We start from the raw sequence: 23,359 nt of genomic DNA on the forward strand, positions 1-23,359 counted from the left end.
TTGGTTTTTCCCTTGTACTGTCTCGTTCGTCTAAGTACTGTGTGTGGGCATATTATTACTTGTCCCCTTTTGTTGTGATCGGGGTCCTTCTCAGGACTAGATTACTTAGGTGCAGGGATCCTCAGGAGGTAGGGGTTACGCTGGCGGCCTGGACCTCTGTACCTTTAACAGTACCTCCAGGTTGAGGGACTAGTCAGGGCCCCAGCTTAGGGTCAGCTTAGGCCCCCTACCTCCAGTATACAGAGACAGCGTGACAGGTATCTCTCCTTTATGGGAGGATGGTCTCCCGTGGGGATGTGGTGTTCTACCCCCTTTACTCGCCCGAAGTCTAACGGGTGTTTACTAAACACTCTCTCGTACTCTTGAACCACCCGATAGACTCCTTGTTTCTGGTGTGAGGGAGTGGAGTCGGTACCCAGATGTAGTTGCTGACACCAGTCCCCCACTGGTTTCTTAGAGCCGTTACCTTCCTCTGGTTGAGATGGAGGCAAGGGTTCCACGGCCTGTACAGAATTCTGGTTTATGGTGAACAATTTAGCTAGCGTGGCATACCGGGGCAGGTGTACTTCTCTCTCACCGATATTTATGATGCGAACGGGCACCCTCCCATGGCGTACATCGACCACCCCCCGTGCTGTCAAAATGGTGGGCCTACTGTCTGAGTAGACGGGTTCTACCATTGCTTGGTAGTCTCTACCTCTTAGACCAATAGCTGCCCGGCACCAAATCATCATCTCACTTTTTGGGGGCATGGCAATAGGGAACGGGTCACACATTCTCACGCTACCTATCTCACCACCAGATAGTTCCACACTGCTCTTATACCACACACACACTGCTCTTGTACCGCACACAGCACTCACACACTGGCCATATACTGCCCACAGCACTCACACACTGGCCGTATACTGCCCACAACACTCACACACTGGCCGTATGCTGCCCACAGCACTCACACACTGGCCGTATACTGCCCACAACACTCACACACTGGCCGTATGCTGCCCACAGCACTCACACACTGGCCGTATACCGCCCACAGCACTCACACACTGGACATATACCGCCCACAGCACTCACACACTGGCCATATACCGCCCACAGCACTCACACATTGCTCTTATACCACACACACACTGCTTGTGTACTGCATTCAGCCCTCACACATTGCTCATATACAGTACACAGCACTCACACTCTGCTCGTATACTGCACACAGCACTCACACACTGGCTGTATACCGTACACAGCACACACACTGGCCGCATCCCACACAGCACTCACACACTGGCCGTATACTGCCCACAGCACTCACACACTGGCCATATACCGCCCACAGCACTCACACACTGGCCATATACCGCCCACAGCACTCACACACTGCTCACTGATGTCACTAATACGTCAGGCTTATGATACACACATTGCTCAGACATAAGCGCATAAGTCACTTATACAATGAACTACCCTGAACACACACTGCAGACATCAATGACACCCAGCAGATATCACATTTATCTCCTTTCTTCCACAGACTTCTGCTTCTTGGCTCATGACAGGAGTCCTGCCGGCCATTGGCAGCTCTGCGTGAGACTTTGTCGGCTCTAGCTGAGCCATGCCCCTTTGCACTGTGCTCCACCCATCTTCTCCTTCTGAGGGTCTCCCAAATCTGTTGCTGCCATCTGCCCCCTGTAACCTCAGGTACAGCACAGGTTCCCTGACTGAGGCTACTGGCCGCCTAAACTAGCAGAGCTCAAGGGCTATGCAGAAAGCAAGACAAGCACTGATGGGCTAATGTTAGGCCAATCAGTGCTGGCTTTATTTATGTTTCCTGTCTCTGCGTATGTGCAATGAGACCAGATGAGAGGAGCAAGAGACTCCTCAGTGCCGCGCAGGCGCCTTCCCCTCGCGGAGCCCAGAGGGAGGGGGGAGTCACCCTCACTGAAGTTTGCCGGTCGGTCGCCCTGTGTGATTGCACAGGTCGCACATAGATAAGGCCGGGCATGTTTGCACCCCATTCATTATTCAATTTGCACCTTTATTGAAGTCTATTTTATATGTGCTCGCATGTTTTTTTTTTATGTTTTCTGCATTGTGGACTGAGTTTAGCAATTCCAGATGTTTTCCTCTGATTCATCAACTGCGACTTTTTAAAAAGTCACGAAATTTATTGCAATTTCACTCCAGTTCCTCCCTTTTGTATTTTCTAGTATGCCAGTATTTTGGCACACTTTTGTTTCTTTTGGCACCAAATTGTGACTTTTGCTGCCAGAAATCATAAAAGCAGTTTAAGACAGGAAAAAAAAACTATTTTTATTTTACTTTACGCCAAAATCATGAATTTTGCTTCATTTGGCGCCAAAAACAGCAGTTAATAACACAAGACTAAATAGGAAAGTAGCTTAAAAAAATACAAATGAGGATTGGCCCTAGTCTTTTAAAATGAGGAACATGATTCAATATCACGTCTGTAATTGGCAAAGGTGTGTGAGCCCCTATATAAATCAGAAATTATATTTTCAACTGTATTGGGGACATAAAGAGAAATAAGGAGGGTAGAGCTGGATGGGGGCTAAAGAAAAATGGTCAAAGAGTGGCCAAATTAGATTTTATAGAATATAATGTAATCCTGTAGTTCACAAGAAATCTGAGACCAATTTTCCGTCTACGCAGGAGACCTTGTTCTAGACTGGTGGTCACATGAAACAGTGACCCATAATGAAAGAGTTAATAATGTATGGATGCAGCTAAAATGATATGAAACAAAAACCGCAGCTAGGACATTGTGTTTTATATGCAAAAAAACTGCTGGGGTCCTTCTTTAAAATTGTGTCCTTTTCATATATAACAGGTGCAATTTTAGGTGAACAAAACAGAGAAGTCATCTTGCCGTGTTCTTTTAAACCTGGGGAGGAGGTGGTCATTCATTGGACCACTAGAGACAAGATAAATGTACATTCATATTATTGGACTAAAGACCAACTGGAAAAGCAAGACAAAAGCTATTCCGGAAGAACGTCGCTTTTTCTGAAAGAAATAAGTGAAGGAAATGCTTCTCTGCAAATAAGAAACTTGAGGAAAAGTGATGAAAATACATATAAATGCTACGTGGGGACAAAGGCAGACCATAAAGAAGAGATAATAAGTTTACAGGTTATAGGTAAGAACCATTTCATGTCTAAAAATATACACTAGTACATTCTATGATTTGTTTTTTTATTTCCCCATGCTGCGCTTTTTGAAAAACGTCCACCACATTTCCATGCATTGGTCCGTCTGCAGTCCATATGATCTGTTTTCCACATGGACAGCACTCACACTGTGCTGTCCTTATGTAGGACAGATAACACATGAACTAATACAATGTATTAGACAAATGATCATAGTGTAAAAAAAAGTCGCAGCATTTGATCCGTTCTGTCGATTAGACTCGCCTATTATAAGTTAGCGTGTGCGCAAAAAAAACAAATATATGGGTTATCATCTGTATATCATGTGTTTTTCATTGATCCATTGCAATTATTAACATAGAAATCTGCATTTGGCCTAATATTATAATTTAAATTGTTAATGTATTAAATGGATGTCATACGGTAGTAAACAGCTGACATACGGATGACAATACTTATGAAATATCTTGTTTTTTTTTCTGGATGAAAAACTGAAGATTTTGCATACGCTCATTAAACTCATCTGAACTAAGCTTTACAAAGACATTGTCATATGTGTAGTATACAGGTGCATCTCACAAAATTCGAATATCCTCAAAAAGTTAATTTATTTCAGTTCTTCAATACAAAAAGTGAAACTCATATATTATATAGAGTCATTACAGACAGAGTGATCTATTTCAAGTGTTTATTTCTGTTAATGTTGATGATTATGGCTTACAGCCAATGAAAACACAAAAGTCATTATCTCAGTAAATTAAAATAATTAACAAAAAACACCTACAAAGGTTTCCTAAGCATTTAAAAAGGTCCCTTATTCTGTTTCAGTATTCTTCGCAATCATGGGAAAGACTGCTGACTTGACAGCTGTCCAGAAGGCAGTCATCGAGACACTCCACGAGGTCCCAGCGTTCCAATTTTCATTTGGAAATCAAGGTCCCAGAGTATGGAGGAAGAGTGGAGAGGCACACAATCCAAGCTGCTTGAGGTCTAGTGTGAAGTTTCCACAATCAGTGATGGTTTGGGGAGCCATGTCATCTGCTGGTGTAGGTCCACTGTGTTTTATCAAGACCAAAGTCAGTGCACCCGTCTACCAGGAAATTTTAGAGCACTTCATGCTTCCCTCTGCTGACAAGCTTTTTGGAGATAGAAATGTAATTCTCCAGCAGGACTTGGCACCTGTCCACACTGCCAAAAGTACCAATACCTGGTTTACAAACAACAGTATCACTGTGCTTGATTGGCCAGCAAACTCGCCTGACCTTTACCCCATAGAGAATCTATGGGTATTGTCAAAAGGAAGATGAAAGACACCAGACCCAACAATGCAGACGAGCTGAAGGCTGCTATCAAAGCAACCTGGGCTTCCATAACACCTCTGCAGTGCCACAGGCTGATTGCCTCCATGCCACGCCGCATTGATGCAGTAATTGATGCAAAAGGACCACCGATCAAGTATTGAGTGCATTTACTGAACATACATTTCAGTAGGCCAACATTTCTGATTTTAAAAACATTTCTCAAGCTGTTGTTATAAAGTATTCTAATTTACTGAGATAATGACTCAGAGATAATGTTTTCATTGGCTGTAAGCCATAATCATCAACATTAACAGAAATAAACACTTGAAATAGATGACTCTGTTTGTAATAACTCTCTATAATACATGAGTTTCACTTTTTCTATTGAAGAACTGAAGTAAATTAACTTTTTGATGATATTATAATTTAGTGAGATGCACCTGTATATGTGTACATGTCATCCTTAAAAAAATCTCTTGTACACACTAGTGAAATAATGTTATGTGCCTTATGATAATATTAAGCACATTCTGGAAAATGACTCCTACAGGTGGCCATAGACAGCTGTATTGCTAGATTTTTTTTTATGTTCATTCATATTCAGATTGGCTAATTGTCCATGATATTTCAAAGGGGCTTTTCTCAAGAGGTATCAGACAGCAATATTAATCCTATTAGTTCTTTATAAATAATATGCTGTTTAATAGCGAGACTATAGACTCAATAATTATTAGATCTTGGTAGTCGTTGCTGAACTGAATATACGTAGATAGAACATGTGCAAACAATAGTACCTTATTTTATAATGCATATTGTTAATGAGCATTACGGTTGGTGCCATCTCAACGGGAGTCTGGGGGTTGTAGGAAGATGATGGGCAAGATTTATAAGGTGACTGGTTCCCTTTAATTAATTTTACATATGTTCTGTGCATTGTGAATACTAGTCATGATATTATTTGTTCCAGTTACTTGTTGATATCAATAAATTGGTGTTAATGTTTTATTAAAGGGAACCTGTCATGTCCAACAACTCTATTAACCTGCAGATATTGGGCTAATCTGCCATTTACAGTAGTTGCAACACAAAGTCAAGATAGATATTTTGAGTCAAAAAAGTGTAAACAAGATTAAATTAAAATTTTTTTATTAATATAATATTAAAACCAAGTCAGAAGAAATAAGAAGGTGCCCCATGACAAATCTGCCACTTAATAGCGTTAATACGGTGCCCAGCCGCTGTGCTAAAAGCGTAGCAGCCTAGAGAAAATTAACTTTATTTTTACCGAGAACCACCGGCTTTCAGTCATGCAGGCGTGCTGGCATGGTTACAGTCATTGTTCACTATTCAGTGAGTGGCAGCTGTAAATACGCCCTGGTACTTTGACATCCAGCTCTGCACTGCTGCACTGCAGAGCCAGCCATTAATCAATGTGCTGGGGTGTGCCTACAACCACCGAGTACCATATAGTGAATGGGGACTGAAGCCTCACTGGCACACCTACAGGTGCTTCTCAGAAAATTAGAATATCATCAAAAAGTTAATCTATTTCAGTTCTTCCAACTGCGGAGTTGGGGCAGAATGAAAGTGAACAGGGTGTGGCGACACGACGTGATGTGGCATACCTGTGATTGGTGTAAGATTTGTGGTGAGGCGCATGGAGGCACACACCACTTTTAAGAGGCATGTACCTTTTAATTAGTCAGACACCTTCAACTCTGCCACGTTCCCTCATCAAGACTGGTGTGAACAATGCCCATCTTGATCATTCGGGGCCATAGCTTTGAATGTGAGTTTGTCCCCCAAAAAACCTCCTAGAACTCACTAACAACTCATCTAGAAAGCCATAAACATCTCATAGGATCATTCTAAGAACTGCAGGCATCTCCAGCCTCAGTTAGGGTCACAGTTTATTAATCACATTAACTGTCTACAATTGTCATGTATTCCACTGCAAAATATGCAATGCGAAAACCACAGCGGGTTCAAAGCTGTTTTGTTCAATGGTCGCATGCAGTAGTAATATTGTATGTCTTACAGATCTTCAACGCACAATGGAATATAATCGGGATGATAATGATTGGATACATCTGACATGCTCTGTGACTGCCCCTTCCTCGAAAGACATTATAATAAAGTGGTATGAAAATGACATAAAGATTCAAGAAGATGAAAGCACTCATAGCACCTATCCTGTCCGAAATAATAGTCTGAAATATCAGTGCACTGTTGACCACTCCACTGTACAAAGCAGCTGGACTGGGACCTGGACCATGAATGGTACGATTTGCTTTCATCTTGATTTTGCCAATATCATTAATGAATATTAACTTTCTGCATTGTGATATCCTTCTTCTATGTTGCTTTAATTGTATGTCTTCATATCTTTTGTTAGCTGCAAGTAGCAGTTTTCACACACAGGTCAGAGTTTGTAAGATGTATAACATATTATAACAAAAAATTATTGATTTGTGTTGCCTGATCACTGATTAACTGAATTTAATAAGGTGTATCCTCATCACTGACATGTATACCTTATCCAAAGGGTATGATGTAAATATGAAAGATGCAGACAGGGCTGTGGAGTCGGTAAGCCAAACCTCCGACTCCAACTCTTCAATTTCCATGACACCGACTCCAACTCCGACTCCACGAATCCAACTCCGACTCCCTAATACATGGCTCATGTTTAAGTGATAGATTTACTGTAGCACAGATTCATCTCAGCTAAAAGTCTAGACCCCTAGATCAGGAATAGGACAGACATTTATAGGACATTTCATAACTTTCACAAATTCTTTTGAAAGAATATTACCCACAAACTGCATTGAACTACTGTACCCAATTTATTATATATTTTAGGAGTTGGAGTCGGTCCATTTTTTTCCGACTCCGACTCTACGACTCCGACTCCACAGCCCTGGATGCAGGGGCCACTTGAGGGACCCACACCTATCTCCACAATGGGGGGTTACCCTGATTCCTTATTTCAACTGTTTTTGCGGCTGTCTGGAATGGATTGGGGGCTGGGCATTTGCAGCTCTCTGATCACTTTTATACTTGGCTGTATTTAGAATTCCTATAGTATGTAAGTAAATGTAGGCATACATAATAACTGAGGAAAGAGAGTTGATCCAGCGCCCAGGAAGCCAAGTTTAATTAAAACCATATGGTTACTTTATTTCTTTCATTGTTAAAATCCAAATGATGAAACAATTGGCAGAAAATAGGAGTTATACTACAACAACCAGGGGGGAACATAGGGGAAAAAAGTTTAAAAAAACTACCAGACGCGTTTAGAACGTGAGCATGTTCTTAAACTTGGTATGAATAGGTGTCTAACAATAGGGTGGATACCTTTTTATACCAAGCCTAATTGGTAACCAACATTGCAGGTGAATAAGGTAATTGTACAACATGGTTACATAGATCTAAAAACAAAGGAGTAGAAACAACAGAACCATATATTTAAAAACACTGAGGTACCAAGATTGAGAGAACATTTACACCCATTGTTCTAATCGCAGTGTCTCTAGTGCTTCCAAACACTTTATTAATCATCATAATAGGAACACAACCAGCTTTTCAACTTATGTTATTGAACATGTATCTCGACATATCCGTTATGGCAATAGACAAGAAACGATTCCTAATCGCAAGGCTTGTTGGATCTTTAAACTTTGCGGGCATTGACAGCTCATCCACATCATTCCGGTTGTTGGTATCATGGTGGGGTAATTCTTCCCATCGGGGACAAGTTGGAGGTTTTCCTCTTTGACTGTGTATGTCTCCTTTTTGATTGAAATGAAAGACCTGGATATGGGCTAGTGCATGTGATTTGGGTCCTCATCGATTTTGGATCTTTATATTACCCTCTACTTCTCCATATAACACTCTTTATGGGACATCATTAATTAGGATCTTATTGTAGGCATAGGTTACATGCCAGTCCCTGCAAAAAAAAAAAATAGAGGTTTTCTCCCCTTATCTGACTCTGAATTTATTTAGTTTTGAGTATTGACCATCAGAGACTTGTCCCCTAGGAGATTTTTTACTCATGGATTTGTGATGATGCATTTACTGTGGGATGAAATTTGGAGTGGATGGGCTTTCACTCAGTGAGAGAGTTCACTGAGTTTTTGCTTGTGTTATAGTAATTTTTTGTGTCGTTGATGTGTGTACTATCATGTGAATAAAATTTGCATATATATATTGTTCTAAATTTGCTTTTATATTGTTTACTCTATGGTGATCACTGCGATTTTTGTGTACCCCGGTTCTCTTTTGGGTTATGCATATTTAGTAGGTACACTGCATGTAGATCCCAATTACTGGATGGTGCCCTCCAATTGCGTTTTTTGGATCTTTGAACTAGACACCAGGATTCCCCTGGCTCTTAATCTTAGGAGAGAATTCATGTTACACTACTAATCTTGGTACCTCAGGGTTTTTAACTATATGGTTCTGTTGTTTCTACTCCTTTGTTTTTAGATCTATGTAACCATGTTGTACAATCACCGTATTCATATTCACCTGCAATGTTTGTTACCAATTAGGCTTGGTAGAAAAAGGTATTCACCCTATTGTTAGACACCTATTCATACCAAGTTTAAGAACGTGCTCACGTGCTGGTAGTTTTTCAACTTTTTTTTCCCTATGTTCCCTCTTCGTGGTTGGAGTATAACTTCTATTTTCTGCCAATTGTTTCATCATTTGTATTTTCACAATGAAAGAAATAAAGTAACCATATGGTTTTAATGAAACTTGGCTTCCTGGACGCTGGATCAACTGTCTTTCCTCAGTTATCATTGAGTGCTAGCAGTAGTGCTGATCGCGGACCCCGGGCTGGATACAAGCAATAGAGGGTGAGCTGGTATTTTCTCTGGTCTTTGCCATACATAAGGTAATGATGCTCTATTCACAGTGGCTATGGTAGTAGTTGGAATAATGGGCCCCACATAGTCCTCTATACAGACTAATGGGCCTCACATAGTCCTCCATACAGACTAATGGCCTCAGATAGTTCTCCATACAGAATAATTGGCCTCCATAGTCCTCTGTACAGAATAATGGGCCTCACATAGTTCTCCATACAGAAAAATAGCCCCACATAGGAGTGGCGTTTCTGGTGTCGGGGGCAAATATAACCACCCTGATGGCCAGATTTGGGCCTCGGGCTGGAGTCTGACACATGTCCTGTAGAGCTTACCAATACAGTTAAATTCTACAGTAGAGCAAGGCCTACAACTCTGCGTTCTGCAGGTCACTTTAGGCCTGACTCCTACAGAACAGGTGACGCACAGAATGTCAGAGTGTTGGTGCAGGTGACGTTGCTCTGCATGTGCCAGGACATTGCCTGTGGCGGTGGACTCTCAAAGATCCAGAGTTAGATGAGTATATACAGTAGTGTTTTTTTTATTTTAATAGTACTTGTAAGGGCTGTAGGGCTAACATGCTGTGTGGTGGGACTAATATGGGGGCATCATACTGTGTGATTGGACTACTGTGGGGGCAGTGTTGTGTGGCCATTATACTGTGTGAGGGGATGTGTGTAAATGTATTTTATTTTTCTGGTGCACCATTACATTTTCATAGGGGCATTCAGGGGACATTATTACTCAGAGACTTAGAAGACATTATTAGTGAATGTGGGGGAACTTGTGGGACATTGTTACCATATTTTGGGTGAAATAAACGGAAATTAGCACTGTATGTGGGGGGAGACTTTTGTGACATTATTACTTTATATGGGGAAAGACTAAGGGTGCATTACTACTGTATGTGGGAGGACACAGGAGATTTTTACTGTATATGGGGGAACTTAAGGGACATTATTAAATGCTAACTGGACAGTTAGGAGACATTACTGCATTATAGGGGCAATCATTGTAGTAACGTCGAAGAGCATATAGGGGGCGCTATTACTTTCTAGGGGGCAAAATGTGGGCACTGTTATATGTGGGTACTATATAACAGTACTGTAATCTTTTAATATTGATGTAACACAAAGACCAGCTCATCGTATATTAAGCTGCAACAATCTTAGGTACGGAAGGACCTACTCCTTTACAGCGTGTCTAAATTAACAGAATATTGACGGTCTTTCTCCTAGGCGTTTCAGACTGAAACTCAGCCCTTACTCATGGATAATACTGATAAAAAATGTTGCTCCCATTTGGATGATTAAATCCATCAGAAAGACTGAACATATAAATGATGCATATCAAGGAAAACAAACTAATATACTAGTATAATGAGAGGAAATCACCAGTAGATCGTTCTAATTTGTTATAAGAGCGATAAACAAATACAGCACGTGAAAGAAGTATTGAACACGTCATCAATTTTCTAAGTTAATATATTTCAAAAGGTGCTATTGGCATGAAATTCTCACCCAACGTAACAACCCATCCAATGCACACAGGCAAAAAAATCAAACCATAGATGTCCATAAACTAAGTTATATATAATAGTTAGTGATGAGCGAACATGCTCACCACTGCTCGGTACTCGCCCGAGCATCACTGTGCTCGACAAGCTCGGCGAGTATTTCCATGCTGCTCGGGCGGGACCTCGGGTCCACTCCCTGCATGTTTGGCGCTCTTTAGAGAGCCAATGAACATGCAGGGATTGCCTGTCATGCACTGTAATGCCGTAGCCGTGTTGGTTGTGGGCATTACAGTGATTGGTTGGCCGCACAGCGTCATCAGGTCTATATAAGACCTGGTGCCGCTATGCTAGTCCAGTCTACACCGGAACCAGGCAGAGTAGGGAGAGCTGCTGTTGAGTCAGGGAGAGATTTGCTTGTTTATAGTTAGTATAGGTATTTCACAACATATATCTATATCCATCTGAACTAACAGTCCTTATTGGGACTAATCCAGCTGCATACAATCAGTGCTAGGCAGGCAGGCAGTGTATGTGGCAGACTGCAGTGCATGATACAGCACAAGAGGGTCCATTGAAAGTCCTGTTAGTATAGGTATTCCACAACATATATCTATATCCATCTGAACTAACAGTCCTGAGGACTAATCCAGCGGCTATATAATCAGTGCTAGGCAGGCAGTGTATGTGGCAGACTGCAGTGTATGATACAGCACAAGAAGATCCATTGAACGTCCTGTCTGCTGCTGTTGTAATAATTACAGATATTTGTAGACATAGCCGCAGATATCAGGGGCCAGGGGAAATTTTTTTATATCTTAACCCTGGTTATTTGCTTAAAAAGCAATCCAGAGTAGACAATTTTTCTGCTCCATTTGCTTGTTCTCACTGCAGATTAAAGCCAGATCCGTTCCATATTTCAGCAATAGAAATCCAGAAATTTGAACTGAACGTGGAGAATATTGGCCTCCTTTTCCATTCTGTTGCAGTGTGTCGGTCAACCTATTCACACTAGGCCTCTGTATAGAATAGTATTAGTAAATTACTGGCCTGCTATTTAAAACCGTGGTTCTCTGTCAGACAGATCACCTATAAGACTGTTCCAAAATCAGACATTTCTTCCATTTTCATTTCGTTGCAGTGTGTTGGTCAAGCTATTCACACTAGGTCTCTGTGTAGAATAGTATTAGTAAATTACAGGCCTGCTATTTAAAATCATGGTTCTCTGTCAGACGTATTACATATAACTGCGTTCCAAAATCAGCCATTTCTCGTGAACATGGAAAATATTTTCCTCCATTAAAAATGGGCAAGGTGCGTGGCAAGGGACAGAGAAGTGGACGTGATTGTGATGGTGCATGCAGAGGCCGAGGACGTGGCCGTGGGCAAGCTGAAACTGTGCCACAACAAACACCCACATCTTGTCGCTCGACCTTCCTGTCCCAATTACTAGGTGACCACAGTACACCACTATTGAACCCAGAACAGTGTCAAAAGGTTGTTGGTTGGATAGCAGATAATGCTTACAGTCACTTTGCCACCACCACCCTGTCTTCCACACAGTCAAGTCTCAGTAGCCGTGAGTCGGGACCGCATATTCCTCACCCTGATCCTCCTTCCTCCCACCATGCAGAGTGCCCGGAGACAACTGATCCCACACTTGGACACTCAGAAGAGCTGTGTGTAGCGATGCCAAAATATTGGAGTAGCCATGGTCACATGAAGGCGAGGGTGGGAAAGTGCAATTACCGTCGCAAGAGGTGGATGATGATGATGAGATACAATTGGCAGAAAGTCAGGAAGAGGACCAGGGTGCGGAAGTGGAAGATGAGTTGGTGGATGATATAGTAACTGACCCAACCTGGCAGGGGGACATACAAAGGGAGGACAGCAGCACACAGGGGGAAGGAGGAGTAGCACCACAACAGGCAGGAAGAAGCAGTGTGGTGGCCACAGACACAAGGCGGGAAAGCGTTCCTCGTAACGCCAACACGACGGAAGTTGCCAGTACAACTGTTAGGTCTTCCCGAGTCTGGTTATTTTTTAAAGACTCTGCAGATAACCCCAAAAAAGGTCATTTGCACAACTTGCCAGGCCAGCATCAGCAGGGGTAGCAAAACTAGCAGCCTGACCACCATCAGCATGATCAGGCACATGGCAGTAAAGCACCCAACTAAGTGGGCCGAACCCCAGGGTCCATCAACAGTGTCTGCGGGTGACACCACTGCTTGTTCCGCTGTTGTACATGCATGCCAATCCCCTGTCCATGGCGCATGCCAAGATGCATCCCGCCCTGCACCTGTTATTGCACACTCTCAACTAGCACCATCAGCAAGCACGTCCATTACCCCAGTCCTTGGAAAGCAAGTGCAAATACGCAGCCAATGCCCCACAGGCCATACTACTAAATTCACAAATTTTGCGAATGCTTGTGCTCGAAATGTTGACTTTAGGGCTCGTGGAGACGGAAGTTTTCCACAACCTGATGGCGGCCGTCCCTCAATACCCGGTCCCCAGCTGCCACTATTTCTCCCAGTGTGTCGTCCCCAAATTACACGAGCACGTATTCCCACAACATTAGATGTATCCACAACAACGCAGTTACTGGGAAAATCCACCTAACCACGGAAAAGTGCTTGTGGGCAGGGACGGTACATCTCGCTGATGGCACACTGGGTTAATATAGTGGAAGCCGGGACCCAGTCAGACCTTGGGACAGAACTCGTCCTCCCGATGCCGTGGATTGCGGGCCCTGGGTCAATCAGGGTTACCCGCACTTTCTACAGCTCCTGCACCTCCTCCTCCTCTTCAGCCTCCATCTCCGAAATGACCACATCAGTCGCAAGCTGGTAGCTTTGCAGCACTGCCTCAGCCAAGCGGCAACAGGCTGTGCTGAAGCTAATATGCTTAGGTGACAAACCGCACAACGCTGAAGAGTTGTGGACAGCTCTGAAAGAGCAGGCAGATCTGTGGCTGACACCGCTGTACCTACAGCCAGGCATGGTCGTGTGTGACAATGGCTGGAACCTGGTGGCGACTCTGAGGCGAGGTGAGCTCACACACGCACCATGCCTGGACCATGTGCTTAACCTCGTGGTTCAGCGGTTTCTCAAAACCTACCCGGATCTGCCAGATCTGCTTGTCAAAGTACGTCGCCTGTCTGCCCATTTTAGAGAGTCAGCTACAGCTTCTGCCACCCTTGCTGTGCTTCAGCAGCGTTTGCAGCTTCCAGATGTTGTGAAGGATTTGTGAGCAGAAGAGGACAGTTGTTGACTACCAGCATACACAAGGCCGTCTTTATTCAGGTCAGACTCCACACATAAGACCTCAGGAGTGGACATGGATGTCAGACATATGTACCATCCTACAAAACTTTGAGGACTCCACCAAGATGGTGAGTGGCAATGACACTATAATTAGCGTCACCATCCCACTTCTCTGTCTTGTGAAACGCTCTCTGCTCACAATTAAAAAGGATGCATCGTAGGCGTAGCACGATGAGATGGAGCACAGAACCATATAGGATGATACCACACAGCCCAGCCTCATCTCATCCCAACGTGGATTGGGTGACAATGAGGAAGATGAGGAGGAAGAACAGGAGTTAGTTTCCTGCGCTATAGACGGTACTACCTGCACAACTGTCATACCGTCTGTTCAGCGTGGATGGCTTAAGGACAGGGAGGAGGAGGAGGAGAGCATGGTCAGTCGTCCTCTTGGTGGAGACACGGAAGTCTTGCCTGTTAGCAGTGTGGCACATATGGCTGAGTTTGTTACACTGTCTTTCCCGTGACCCTCGAGTTGTCCAAATGTTGGGTGACAGTCATTACTAGTTGGTGACACTTCTAGACCCACGCTACAAGGAGAACTTTCTGTCTCTTATTCCCTTGCAGGACAGGCCTAATAAAATGGTGCAGTACGAGAAGGCCCTTGTGGAATTATTAAAAAAATTCCCATCTGAAAACACTGGCGACAGAGGTCACAGTTCGTTGGACAACCAAGGAGTACAGGTGAGAGAGACACAAATGCAATCGATCAGAGGCAGAGGAACACTGTCAAAGTTCTGGGACAGTTTTCTCAGACCCTTCCATCGCAAAGCCCTGATGCGCGGGGTACTCTCTCAAGGAATGAAAAGTTTCGGAAGATGGTGAGGGAGTACCTTGCCGACCGTACCAACGTCATCCATGATTCCTCTGTGCCTTAAAATTATTGGGTATCCAAGCTGGACTCATGGCATGAATTGGCTCTCTATGCCTTGGAGGTCCTGGCCTGCCCTGCCACTAGCGTTTTGTCAGAGCGGGTTTTTAGTGTTGCCGGTGAGATTATAACCGATAGGCGCATCTACCTGTCAACTGAAAATACTGACAGGCTGACTCTTATAAAAATGAATAAGGGCTGGATTGGGCCAGACTTCTCAACACCACCGAATGATAGCAGCGTAACATAAACTCAAATACAGTGGTTTTTTTTGGGAGCTCTAACTCTATTCCAATGCGCCTCTGTCTTCACACCCAGACATGGGTGTACGCTTCCTGATTTTGTCTAGTTGCTCTTGTCCTCCTCCTTCTCTGCATCCTCATCCTGCACCACCATATCACCACCATATGTACCATTTCAACATATCTACGTCTCTTGCAAGGGACATTGAAGTTCCCCCAAATTTTTGGCAGCCGTTGCTTCACTTCACTGCTTCCTAATAATGGGAGCATTTTTTTGTAGGAGGCCCTCCGACCTCTACGTCTCTTGCAAGGGGCATTGGAGTTCTTCCAAATTTTTGGCAGCCGTTGCTTCACTGCATAGGCAACCAGTATGGGAGACACACCTCCTTTATAATGGGAACATTTTTTTACTGAGACCCTCTTCTATGTCTCTTCAAAGGGTATTGGGTTGCGTCCAAATTTTTGGCAGCCCCTGCATACGCAATAACAGTATAGGAGACCCACTCATTAATAATGGGAGCAACAAAGCATGGGCAACTGCTGGCCCTTTAAGAATAGCAAGTACCTCCTGATGGCCCTATAAAAATAGTCTTTGTGACTTTCAGAGTCCCTCCATCATAAATGAAACAGGATGTGTCTGATGATGTGTCACACACCACATGGCCAGATAAGGTTGTAAATTGATAAAATGACATTTCCTGGTGAATGCATTTGTCTTGGTTGAAAGCAATGCAAAAGTGCAAAAACGCATCAAAAACGCTACGTGTGAACATAGCCCAAGGTGTGGAGGAGCATTTTTGTTTTTGTATATTTTATTTTGCCTTATTTACAAGTCATTACCCTGGAAAGGATGTTCCTTAACATATTTCCCAGGAGAATCCATTTTGGTTTAGTTTTTGTATGTTTTATTGTGAGTCCGTAAAAGTGGTGTATGTTGTTGTTGACAGCTGTGACCTAGGAGTCAGAAATGCTTCCAGAGGTCTTCCCTATGCTGTTCCCATGTCATTTGAGCATTGTTCCCAAAGATTTGGGCAATTTTTAGGCCCTCTGCAGACCGCCAGTGGGAGCCGCAGGAAAAATGCTTGCGTTTCCCATAGACTTACATTGGTCTCGTTACTCGGTCTGAGCACTCGAGCATTCCAATTTGCTTCACCTGAACAACAAGTACCCGAGCATTTTAGTGCTCGCTCATCACTAGTAATAATGAGATATAACACAGAAATGACACAGTGAAAAAGTATACACATGAAGAAAGACAGGTGAAAGAAAACATGGAAAGTCATGACACCAGCTGAAATTTATCAGTAATTAGAAAGCAATCTGCTGATTCAACTGATGGCCTATAAAAAGGTGTCTCATCACCAAGGTGCTACACAAGAAACATCTTATGATGGGTAAAACCAGTGAGCTGTCTCAAGACCTTTGCAACCTTATTGTTGCAAAACATACTGATGGCATTAGCTACAGAAGAATTTCTAAACTACTAAAGGATCTAGTGAGCACTGTTGGGGCCATATCCTGGAAGTGTAAAGAACATAATTTCACCATAAACTGGCCAAGACCAAGTGCTCCCCGCAGATTTCAGACAGAGGATTGAAAAGAGTTATCAGAAGAGTTGTCCAAGAGCCAAGCCCCATCTGCAGGTGCAGTTGTTTCAAAGAAAACAATAAGCAATGCATTCAACGTCCACGGCCTGTATGTACACTCACCACGCAAGACTCCACTTCTGAAAAAAAGCATGTTCAAGTACCTTTAAAGTTTGCTCAACTACATTTAGACAAGTCTATGTAGTACTGGGAGAATATAGTCTGGTCAGATGAGACCAAAATTGAACTCTTTGGATGCCATAATACACACCATATCTGGAGGAAAGAAAAACTGCACACCACCCCAACAACATCATCATACCAACAGTGAAGTTGGGGGTGGGAAAATCATGGTGTCCTGCTGTTTTTCAGCACACAGCACTTCCTTCATATGATTGAAGGAAGGATGAATGGACAAAAGCACCAAGATATTCTTGTAAAAATCTGCTGCCATCTACCAGGATTATGAAGGTGAAATGAGGGTGGACATTTCAGCAAGACAATGATTCCAAACACACAGCCAAGAAAACTCTTAACTAGTTTCATAAAAAGAAAATAAAGCTGCTAGAATTGCCCAGCCGATCACCTTACTTAAATCCTATAGAAAATTTATGGAAGAAATTAAAGCTTAGAGTTCATAGGAGCCCACAGAACCATCAGGATTTGAAGAATGTTTACGTGGAAGAATTGGCCAAAATCACACCTGACCAATGCATACAATTAATTTCTCAACTACGATGCATACAACTAGTCATCACCAACAAAGGCTTTTAATTACATTTCTGTAAGCTTAAATAAGTTGAATTCATTGAGGGGTATAGCTTGGAGTCATTTGTGTTTTTTTTTTTGTTTTTTTTTTTACTGATTAGGCACATAAGGGGCTCTGCAAACGTGACATAACGTCGGCTATCTATTCCAGACAATTTTGCGCTTCAAAAGTCAAATGGTGCTCCTTCTCTTCTGAGCCCTGCTGTGCGCCCAAACAATAGTTGTCCACCATTTATGGAGTATCGTTGTAGTCAGGAGAAATTGCACAACAAATTGTACAATACATTTTCTCCTAGTACTCTTGCAAAAATGTAAAATTTGGGGCTAAAGCAATATTTTTTGTGAGAAATATTAAAATTTTAATATTTTTCCTTTTTTATTGCTGAAATTCCTGTGAAGCCCTTAAAGGGTTAATAAACTTCTTGAATGTGATTTTGAACACGTTGAGGGGTGCAGTTTTTAAAATAGTATCACTTTTGGGTATTTTCTGTACTGTACAGTGAGAGACCAGGCAGACACAGGCAGTTTATGCTTTATCTTCAGTGCTGTATTCACAGCCACACAGCTCAGTATTGCTATATTATGTCTTCCATTCTTCTGCTACTTCTGTCTATGTGCTACGTACAGAAAATGAAGAGCAGGAATGCATCTCTGTGTACTGGAGCATCGTATACCAATTAGTCACTTTCAGAGACAGCTGAAAAGTAGAAATTTAGAAATAGATTTTTCTGTGGAGAAAACTGGTTAAAAATACAGGATACAAGTTATATAATGGGCAGATACAGTATAGTGTTATTCCTAATATATGCACATGTCAGCTTATTTTGAAAAGTTACCAGAAATAAACAGGTACACTTAATTTCCTGTGCCTCTGTAGTTCATTCCCCATCAGCCCCCTTCCAGACACCAAAAACCAGATCTACTGACGCGCCCCTGGGCCTGTGCTGAGTAGCGTTGCGCACGCGGGAGCCTACCCGGAGCCGGATCTGATAGGGGTAGTAGTCTCGTGGCGGTGACCCGGTCCGTGCCCAGGGAGTCAAGCTGAGTGGCGGTATATTAGCAGTAGATGTAGGACGACTACGCCACCCGTTGAATGCAGCTATGGAGCTGCCGCTGCAGGGCGGACCGCTGAGGCCGGTGGTAGGATAGTGCAGCGTAGATGGTATAACCCCCAACGGGAGGGGTATGGCCTCAGGGCAGCCGACGTGGATGATGGGGGTAGCAGGAACCACTCAGAGACGATGCGGTGTAGTTCAGGGTCTTTACTGGTGACAAAGATAGACCCTCCCGGAGTACTGGCTAGCGGTCGGGGCCTGGTCAGTCTTTGAGCAGATGGGATCTCCCCTGGCCAGGCGGAGTTGTAGGCCTCCCCAACTAATTGTACTCTTCTGGCTACCTTGCTAGAGGCGGGTAAAAGTAGCCCACGTCCCTGAGTGTACCGTGTGGTGCTCACCCGTATGGCCGGTGACTCGGGGCCTTCTAGTGGCTTCCGCTCCACGACGGCGGTGCTGGTCCCACGCGTGTGACCGTGCCTTCGGGTTTCTTGGCCAGAGGACCTGAAATCCCCTGCCGGGCGGTTTCTGCTGCTGGGTCTGGGTTAATCCCCACAGCCTCGGACTCCGGGTCCGGTGGTAACTCTTCAATCAGGGCGAGCTCTTCAGCTGCCAGCCCCTGATTCCTTTTAGCACTGCTCCCACAGAGCTCCTGATCTTTCTTTCCTATGCTGCTCCTCTTCTTCTCTCTACTCTTCTCTTCTCACTAACCCTGCCTCAGCCCCAGCTTTATATAGGGGAAGTTCTTCCCCTCCCAGGACTGGGCAGGAGGTGTGGCATGCATAGGATTCCTGACCAAGAGACCTCCCACCTGCTCTCAGACGTAATATCTCTATTACTGTGGCAACCAGACCCCTGGGGTGTCACATTCCCCCCTAGTAAAATTTAGTACTCCGGGACTAAACATACTTTTGTAAACATAACAAATTACAAACAGAAACAACGCAATAAAGAAAAACATTAGGATGGTCACGGCGTGTCCGCAACCGGGTGCAGTTTTTCAAGAAAACAAGGGTGTCCATTTCACAAAAAACAGGGAGACGTAACCAGGTAGGGGTCTGTCCTGCCCCGAGTCCTTAACAGTCTTTAGTCCGTCCTGGGTTACGCTCCAACTATATGCACAAAGGATTCCCGGTAAATCCACCAAAGACTCCTATAAATAACTAGAAACACATAATTATACACAAGCAACAACAAACAGGTAAACATTAATAAAATAACTTGAACATTTAGATCCTCCAACGTACGGGTAACTGGCCTCTAGTGACCCTAGTGGACCTACGGAGCTGGCTCACTGGTCCTGAGCTACAGGGTATAGGAACTGTCAAGGGTAAACTGGGCAGCCGTCTACGGACTCTTTGGCTCACTAGGGGTATGGCAGGCTCACTATAAGCAGAGGGTTGATTTTCCTGGTCTGCTTGTGTGGGGCCTTCTGCCTCCTGGACCGGCTGTTCTTCCAGTTCTACCTGTGTCTCCGTAGGCACTTGGGATGCTGGTTGGAGGAACGTGAGGACGGGTACCACAACAGCACCATTGACTTGAGTCCAAGACCGAGGGAAGTCTCCGAGCACAGTACTAACCATATCTTCCCTTTCCTCTACGGGTCGAGGGTCCTCTTGTTCCTCTTCAGGGTTCCGTAGCTGTTCGGGACACTTCTTTAGGTGATCCCGGGATACAATGGCTGTGGTTTCCCCTCCGTCTTTACTGATTGTACAGATCTTCGGGTTGTCGTGGCTTGAGGGCAGTACGGTGTACGGGTCCTTCTCCCACTGGTCGTCCAACTTGTGGAGCCGTCTTTTCCTCTTCAAGACCTGCTCTCCGGGCACCAGGGGAACAGCGGGAGCATACTGGTTGTAAGTTTTCTCTTGTCTTTCCCTAGCTTGACAGAGACTTCGCTCCACGCTCTCCTGTACTTTCCGGTACTGCTGCTGCCTCTCTGTGTCCCAGTCTGCTTCTGGTGAAGTGTCCTCGGGTGTCAGGACTCCCATCTCCAGATCAACAGGAAGCTTACCAGGTCTTGCCCTCATTAGGTAAGCCGGGGTACAGTTGGTGGAACCTACAGGGATGTGGTTGTATAGGTCCACCAGGTCGGGCAGCTTCTCAGGCCACAGACTGCGTTCCTCCAGGGGCAATGTTTTCAGGAGATCTATCACCACCTGGTTCATTTTCTCACAAAGTCCATTAGTTTGCGGGTGATAGGGTGTTGTTCTAATCTTCCGGCAGCCATACAGGGTGCAGAACTCCTGGAAGACCTCCGCTTCAAAGGCAGGCCCCTGGTCCGTCAGCACCTGCTCCGGGTATCCGTGCGGACGGCAGAACTGCTGCTGGAAGGCTCTAGCTGCTGTGTGAGCCGTTAAGTCCTTGACGGGGACGACAACCAAGAACCGGGAGTAGTGATCCACGATGGTTAACGCGTAGACGTAGCCACTTCTGCTTGGGGTCAGTTTTACATGATCCAAGGCTACCAGTTCCAACGGCTGTCTGGTGATGATGGACCGCAGGGGAGTCTTCTGGCTGGCACGGTCCCTCCTTCTTAAGTTGCATGGGCCACAGTCTCTGCACCACCTCTCGATGGTTCCTCTCATGCCTACCCAATGGAACCGCCCGCGCAGCAGGAACTCCAGCTTCTTCCATCCGAAATGCCCAGCTCCGTCGTGGTATGCCTCCATCACCATAGCTGCGTCTCTTCTTGGCACCACTACTTGCCAGATTAGTTCATGCGTCCGGGAGTTAACCATTCTGCGGCACAACTTTCCCTTATAAAGGAACAGTCGACTCATCTCAGCCCACAGTTGCTTGGCTTCCTCCGGAGCGTCTGGGTCAAGGCGTGCATCTGGCCGAGTCAGCATCTCCTTTACCAGACGGACGGCAGGGTCACTGTCTTGCGTCGCCACCCAGTTGTAATGAGGTAAGGGGTTGAACGTAGCGGTTTGCTTACTTCTTACACGGTGGGAATACTGGATAGTCCCATGACGGTGGAACGCGGGGAGCTCAACTTCTTCCAGTTCCTCTGAATCTTCCCCTACGTCCGGTAGGTTTGGCATCCTGGACAGGGCGTCTGCGTTGGTATTGGAGCGTCCTGCCCGGTATTTGATTGTAAACTCATAGTTGGACAAGCGGGCCATCCATCTCTGCTCTAGGGCACCGAGTCTTGCAGTGTCCAGGTGTGTCAACGGGTTGTTATCCGTGTACACGGTGAACCGGGAAGAAGCGAGGTAGTGCTTAAAGCGTTCGGTGACTGCCCACACCACTGCCAGGAACTCTAGCTTAAATGAGCTGTAATTCTCAGGGTTTCTTTCGGTGGGTCGCAGTTTTCGGCTGGCGTAAGCAATTACCCGTTCTTTCCCCTGCTGGATCTGGGATAGTACGGCTCCTAGCCCGATGTTACTGGCGTCGGTGTAGAGGATAAAGGGCTGGCTGTAATCCAGGTACGCCAGGATTTCATCCCCCGTGAGGGCCATCTTCAGCTGGCGGAAGGACTCTTCTTCCAACTTCTCCCATCTGAAGGGCGGCTTCTGGTTCTTGGCCTTCCTGGACTGGCCTATCAGGAGGTCCTGCATAGGAGCTGCCTTTTTGGTGAAACCGGGAATGAATCTTCGGTAGTAGCCTACCAACCCGAGGAACTGCCGCACTTCCTTTACGCTGGAGGGGCTTGGCCATTCCTTAATTGCGGTGATCTTATCAGGGTCGGGAGCCACTCCGTCAGCACTCACCACGTGTCCCAGGTACTGCACCTTTGGCTTCAGGAGGTGACACTTGGAGGGTTTCACCTTTAGGCCGTAGTTTGCCAGGGCTTCGAACACTTCTGCCAGGTGTTTCAGGTGGTCCTCGTAGGTCTTGGAGTAGACGATGACATCGTCCAGGTATAACAGGACCGTCTCGAAGTTTCGGTGTCCCAGACAGCATTCCATCAACCGTTGGAAGGTTCCTGGTGCGTTGCAGAGTCCGAACGGCATGCAGGTAAACTCGCTAAGTCCCATCGGGGTGGTGAATGCGGTCTTCTCCCGGTCCGCCTCTGCTACAGGAACCTGCCAGTACCCGCTAGTGAGATCCAAGGTGGAGAAGAAGTTAGCAGATTTTAAAGCAGCCAAAGACTCCTCTATTCTTGGTAAGGGGTACGCATCTTTGTGTGTGATACGGTTAATTTTCCGGTAATCTACACACATTCTCATGGTGTTGTCTTTCTTTTTAACCAAGACTAGTGGAGCTGCCCAGGGGCTACAGCTATCCCTGATTACCCCAGCCTCCTTCATGTCTCTAAGCATCCCCTTGGCGTGTTGGTAGTGTGCAGGGGGTACGGGTCGGTATCTCTCCTTTATGGGAGGATGGTCTCCCGTGGGGATGTGGTGTTCTACCCCCTTTACTCGCCCGAAGTCTAACGGGTGTTTACTAAACACTCTCTCGTACTCTTGAACCACCCGGTAGACTCCCTGTTTCTGGTGGGAGGGAGTGGAGTCAGTACCCAAATGTAGTTGCTGACACCAATCCTCCATTATTTTATCAGAGCCGTTACCTTCCTCCGGATGAGATGGAGGCAAGGGTTCCACAGACTGTATAGAATTTTGGTTGATAGTATATAATTTGGCTAGCGTAGCATACCGGGGCAGGTATACTTCCCTTTTCCCAATATTTATTATGCGAACGGGTACCCTCCCA

General features: G+C 45.0%; 1 protein-coding gene across 11 annotated transcripts in view; it reads left to right on the forward strand.

Moving 5' to 3' along the window:
* The window catches only part of HHLA2 (HHLA2 member of B7 family), a 162,744-nt gene that overhangs the window by 114,673 nt on the left and 24,712 nt on the right, over window positions 1-23,359 (forward strand). For 10 of the 11 annotated variants that reach the window (XM_073664597.1, XM_073664604.1, XM_073664598.1 and 7 more), the window contains 2 exons: window positions 2,852-3,160; window positions 6,512-6,751. In XM_073664597.1, coding sequence (XP_073520698.1) covers window positions 2,852-3,160; window positions 6,512-6,751 — 549 coding nt within the window. Of the gene's footprint in view, window positions 1-2,851; window positions 3,161-3,998; window positions 4,612-6,511; window positions 6,752-23,359 lie in introns of those variants that run through there. The other variant, XM_073664607.1, reaches the window with a different exon arrangement.

The sequence above is a fragment of the Phyllobates terribilis genome, unplaced genomic scaffold, assembly GCF_046119375.1.
Source record: "Phyllobates terribilis strain yellow unplaced genomic scaffold, ASM4611937v1 Scaffold_2__4_contigs__length_985480577, whole genome shotgun sequence".
NCBI classification, from domain to species: Eukaryota; Metazoa; Chordata; class Amphibia; order Anura; family Dendrobatidae; genus Phyllobates; species Phyllobates terribilis.